At 41.0% G+C, this 6,020-nt stretch overlaps 1 protein-coding gene across 1 annotated transcript; it reads right to left on the bottom strand.

The window, feature by feature from the left end:
* Positions 1–1,633: 1,633 nt before the first annotated feature.
* LOC108238280 lies at positions 1,634–4,187 on the bottom strand. The gene is made up of 5 exons (XM_017420248.3): positions 3,835–4,187; positions 2,657–2,841; positions 2,464–2,574; positions 2,196–2,337; positions 1,634–2,115 (listed from the first exon to the last, which is right to left on the bottom strand). The coding sequence occupies exons 1-5, from the start codon at positions 3,944–3,946 to the stop codon at positions 1,784–1,786; spliced, it is 882 nt and encodes a 293-aa protein (XP_017275737.1). The 5' UTR covers positions 3,947–4,187; the 3' UTR covers positions 1,634–1,783.
* Positions 4,188–6,020: the final 1,833 nt, after the last annotated feature.

Here is a 6,020-nt window from a genome sequence, read left to right as displayed (position 1 = left end):
ATAATAATAATAATAATAATAATAATAATAATAATAATGGAGTTGTTTAAAACCTTAACACAGTACAATACACGTGAAATACTTTTTAACAGGAGGAAATAGGTTTCTGTGAAAATCTATCATTACCTTGATCACCAATCAGGTCGGTGCAGAGCTTTGTTCCGAATGACTTGAGAAGAAACTCTTTCGAAACCTTCCCACCTGTCAGCTGACAAACACCTGTCTTCCTCTTTTAGATTTAGTAGAAGCAACAACCTCAACTGACTTTGCTGCGACTTTTCACCTGCTCTGGAAAGCTTCAAGTATCACCACATACGAGTAAATAATTAGCTAAAGTTTGTTGGTGTTGTGTTACGAAGAACTGCGCATGCTCAGAATCATCCCAACTGATGTTTAGCACACTGACATCATATGTCGGTCGCCACCTACCGACTCGGAGGACTAATGGGAGCATGCGCAGTAAACTATTTTCAGTTTATAGATTTGGTCTTAAATCCGACTGGGGTAGTTCCTTTGTTGCAAAACCGTAAAGCTTTGCTAATCCAGCTGAAAACATGCCAGCATGAGCTGTTTGGTTTAAAGGGAAGCTGGATTTCCTGGAATTTTCTGTAAAAATGCTGAGTTTGCTGCGGTACTTTTCATAATCAAACTCTTTGTTTGTCCACAGAACATATTCAGATGAACATAAAGACAAGAAAGTTATTCCACAAGTGTTTGGTTTAATAAAATACACAGTATATTTTAGTTTCCTGTAATGGTTTTGCACATTGTTCATCGCCTGCATGGACACCTCCTAAGAACAAGGAAGACAGTTCAGTCCTGATCCTGAACCTCAGGGTCTGAATACAGCATTTATGCTGGTGTTACATTTTTCTGACAACACTGTCTTTCTACACAGATATTTTTCAGTATATTGTTACACATAGTACTTTGTGTTTGTTTGATTCAAAATATATTCAATATTATCTTAAATTCAAGTAGGTAAACAATGTCATGGCGTCATTTTAAATCACCCAAATATAAAAATACTTATGATCACCCACAGACTGCTGAAGGATTTTAAAGTGATTTGGCGCCATCGTGTGGCGGAAAATTAGTCCTGCAGGTAGAAACATGCAGGACTAATTTTCTGCTGCACCAACTTTACAAAATCTCTGAATTAAAGTGAATTTGAACTTTACAGTTTTTGTCTTCTCACGTTTAGAACCTGAAAAGGTTATTAAGTGAACTATAATGTAGACATACTTTATCTTCTTTAGACTACAGATGACACCTGAAGCAGAATGGAGGCAAAACCTTTGTGAACCAAGCTGTTGCTGTGGTCCGGGTGGTTTAAATGGTGAAGGATTTCACTGACACACTGCACAGCAAACAAATGCCTTACTTTCGACTGCAAGCAACCCTGTGGTGATTATTTGGCTCTGAGGTTGAATGGATGGTGAAAACTGCAGGAATGGCACTAAAACCTATGGTCATTTCTGTCCGTGTTGACATCTTTTACAAAGAGCTGGCTAAAGTTTTAACTAAAAAGGTCTGATGGTTGTAGATCAGAGAGGTTTCTGTCTCCTTTGGGAATATACTTGCAGATTTTGATGAGGTGAATGCAGGAACTTAATTATATTGTCACAAAAAATATTGGACATAAATGTTTTATTAAATATGCAGACATGTGACAAACATTAGAACAAAAAGTGAAGACAAACATCAAACACAAAAACACTCAAAACAAATAAGCAGGAAGTGCAAATTGTCAGCATAGCGATTTGTAAACTAACTGTCGAAGTTAACAGGGGGGCTCCTGCACGCTGCACGTCAGAGTTTCAGGGCTGCTTGTGTGTTTTTGTCTCCCGATGCACCTCTGAGACAACGGAAAGGACGCTCCGAGCGTCTTAGCTTCAAGACGAAAAGGCTTTCTGTCCACAGCGCCGCTCAGAGGAACCAGGTCTTTCAGCAGAGTGCCTAAAACCTGCGACAGTTCTTCGAGCGTGTGCTGGTCCTCGACGGCATGTAAGCTGTCCATGAGCTGTTTGGTGAGTTTGATGCATTTCTTCCTCAGATCGGACTTTCTTGCTCGCTTGGGTGGAGGCAAACCTGATTCTGAGGTCAGATCAGTCTCTGTGAAGAAAGAAAACAGGCGCCATTATCCTGCTGTGTTTAAAAACACACGCAGATCCTTATTACAGCTGTGCCCTTACCTTTTCTCCCGTTTGCATGTCCTGCATGCTCGCTTGAATGTGTGACAGCGTAGCGCGTTTCCCACACAACTGGATCTCTCTCTAAGGCCATCCTTAGCATCTTAGAGGCCGTCTTCTTACTCCTTTCTGTGTTATCATCCACCTGGAATTTTAGTTTGGTGATTAAAGACAGTCAAAGGCCTATTTTTTTTCAGAAATCGTTAATACTTAACAGATTTACTATTATGTCAAACTAAAAAAATTTAAACATTTCTGTCCCATCACCAACCTTGAATTTAGGGAACGTTGCGATCTTGCTGATGGATATGGCTGCTGGACATCCCACCTTTTTTGTGGTCGCTCGACGAGATTTTTGGCTGCCGAAACTCTGCTCCTCCAGCTTCTCAACCCAGAGGAGAATCAGGACATAATGTAACGTCTCACTTGGGTCAGTATCATCTTTTGTCCAGGAGTGAACTCACCATCTTTCGAGCCTTTTCCTTGAAATACTTCCTCTTCTGAGAAACGGCGAGGTCTTTGCCTTGGTGGCAGACGAGCCTTTTTGATCCCACGAACAGAAACGGGATTCCGGTGAACCCGATGGCCGGCATTCCAGAGCCGCCGGCCCACTGCCAGTGGACCCGATTCCTGGGTAAAGGCTGCCAGTCTGTGAAGCAGATTCAGCATTTCACTTCTGACTCAAAACAAAACTTTATTTAGAAATATTTTCTTTATGGGAACACATTAGGAACGCTTTAATTCCTTCAAAAACATTCTTTTGTTTGAAATCTGGTGTTTTACTACCCGTAACTAGTGTTTTACTTCTTCTAGATTTTAGCCCCCCCCCCTTTTTAGCTTTTAGCCGGTGTTCGGCTTCTTCTAGCTTTAACAACTCAGCTTCAGCAAAATTTCATCCAAGTCATTCAGCATCCACGGCATTTTTGCAGAAAAAAGCAATTAGTCTACTTAAGTTACAGAATGCTTCTGATCTTTATGTGAAGAGATCTGTACTGTCAAAATAAATCAAGAAATAATCGAATTCATCTCATTTACAGTAACTGTTATTCGCCATTAAAGCAGGAATAATCTCAAGTTTTGCAGGTTTTACTATAGATTAAAGAATTTCCTATATACTTACACGTGTGTTTATTATTTTATGAATCTAAAGAAACTGTTTACACCCAGAATAAAGGTTTCATAAAGCCACAAACTAAATCCTTGACCTCACTGAGATGATCACATCTACATGAGAGTTATCTGAGGTTTTCACTTTATTTTCTGGGTGAAATCTCAAGGCAAAAGAAAACAGTAAAACCAGATTTTGGTGTTTTTACCCCAACAACAATAACATTTAGTGCAGGCTAGTTTTAGCCTTTATTTTGATGGTTATTTCCAACATTTACAGGAGTACTCATTTATTTAGGGTCACTATTTTGTAATCTGGAATTAGAGCAATTTATAACGGAATACACTGTAAAACATGAAGTACTAATTTATGTTAAATACCCAAGTTTTTACATCTATAGTGCAGTACTATACAAACATACAGTACCATAGTAGTAATTTTGGCAAACTAACAAGCTAATATGAAATACAAGGACACTATTGCATTAACTTCTTATATACTTTTAATGGACTAAAATTTGATTCAAAGTTGCACCTTTGTCATTATAATGTCGGTCCACAGAAAAGGTGATAAACTTTGTCACCGACTGCTCCTCCAGTCTCTTAATGAAGGCGTCGACGTCCGCTGAGCTTTCGAGCAGGCTCATATTTCAGCGGAAGTAAATTCAGCGAGCAGAGATGAAGATCCGATCAGATCCGATCAGAAAACCCATCAAGATGTTCAATGACAGGACAGCTGCCGTCCCGCTGATCCAATCTACCGCCTGCCTCAGCCATGTTAAAAACGGATCCGAGGTGGAAACAAACAATAGTAACAGGAAGTGAGGAGAACTCCGAGGGGACGTTTGTCTTTGTCGCCCCCTACTGTCTGGGAGGCCACACGGGCGACTTCACAACCGGCGTTTGCCCGCTTTCCTATTGAAATCTAACAAAGTCGTCGGCGTGTGATAGAGGCAAACAAACAACCATAAAAACAAATGATTTGCTGTTTACTTTATGCTAAAATAGTCGATTTTTTTGTACCCCTAAAGCAGGAGTGTTAAACTCCAGGCCTCAAGGGCCACTTGTCCTAGAGGCTTTAGTTGTTTTTCTGCTCTAGCACACCTGATTCAAATGGTTTATTTACCTCCTCACCAAATCACAAAGTTATCCATAAACCAGGTGATTTTAAGCAAGAAAATATATAAACCATGCAGGAGAGTGGTCTCCAATGAACCGACTTTGACACCTGTGCCCTTAACAGTTAATTTTTGCATTATAGTTATGTTTCAGACTAAGTGTTTTTAACCTTAATTAGTGCCTTTAAGTTTTTTCCTCATTTAAAGGGAATAAACATGCATGCTACTGGACAGTTTGGCTTTGTGTGCACCACACTGATCATACACCAGAGAAAGCAAAAACAGCTGTCTGGAGTGCTCAGAAAGAGATATCCACATTTAAGGTAAAGGCAAGACCATCTCCAGCCAGCTTCATGTTTCTGTCACAAAATTTGCAAATATTACTGAAAAGTATAAGGTTCATGGGACTGTAGCCAACCTCCCAGGATGTTGACGCAAGAGGAAATGCAACCCAAGGTTGATCAGATGTGTTGTGGATAGGCGTAGCTTTAGATCACGTGGTGTTGATAGTGATTATAGATCACCTGTTGCTCACCTGGTGTTTTTTCTTCTTAGTGAGTGGGTGATGGGGGAAGTCTACTTTTTGCTGACCGCCTTAAGCTTGTACGTTTTTTGTCTTATGATCACTGTTTGAACCGGCGGATCCGTTTTTAATGCTGCCTTTGGACACGGATTTTTGTTGTCCACTGATGTTCTGCATAAAAATAAACGTTTCAACTGCAGCGTGGATTTGAGTTTTGATCAGCTGGCGCGTCAACGAGGATTCCCCCTATTCAGCTGCTCAGCGACTTTGTTTGACAGTCGCTAATAGTGGCGTTGTCGCCGTTTTGGTCAAACCTTGTGAGTGACGTTACGTGCGAGATGTGTCCGCTCTGAGTGTCGTTGGAGGATGACTCTCAGCTACTACCACGCCAGATTTTAGCTCGATATCTGTAAAATTGGCACATTTGCCACGCGTTTGCTAGGGTTGATGAGTTGTGGCAGCCATCTTGAACTGGGTTGTTTTCTGAGAGTTTCATTAAAATCCAGTCAGTGGTTTGTTAGATATTAATTAATAGCAAAGTTTCCAAAACTGGTATTTCACGATCGTTCGGCTCTTGGAGCGTAAGCTGGAGATGACTCTCAGCTACTACCACACCAGATTTAAGCTCAGTATCTGTAAAAGTGACTGAGTCATTGGCAGTTTTTCTTGTTGAATGGAGCTAACACCAGAAGGAGACGTGCGTCCAGTGATTACCTTCTGGGAGTTTCATTCAAATCCAATGTTTTGCTAACAGACACGGAAAAAAGGAAAAACCCTATCGCCCTTTCACCTCCTGTGGCAGGCAGTAAAGCAGCTTCCCATTGGAACATTACCAGGCATGCAGCTACGTGGATGACGCGTGTTTAGTTTAAAAAAAAAAAATTCTCCTGCCTTTGACTACAAGGGGACTTTCTTATCAGGGCTGAACACACTGACGCCAGAGGATAATCAGCAGAAACTGTCCTGCCCAGCCCGCCCCTCTGTAAAGACTTTAAACCCTCCTCAGTAACTGAATATTACAGGACAGGACAGGACGTTTCCCTCCAGCATCGAGCGTGACAGCTAAAAGTAAACCTCACC

This window comes from Kryptolebias marmoratus, linkage group LG20 (genome assembly GCF_001649575.2).
Source record: "Kryptolebias marmoratus isolate JLee-2015 linkage group LG20, ASM164957v2, whole genome shotgun sequence".
Taxonomy (NCBI): domain Eukaryota; kingdom Metazoa; phylum Chordata; class Actinopteri; order Cyprinodontiformes; family Rivulidae; genus Kryptolebias; species Kryptolebias marmoratus.
The sequence above is the reverse complement of the archived record's forward strand: the minus strand, read 5'-3'. Positions and strand labels throughout refer to the sequence as shown.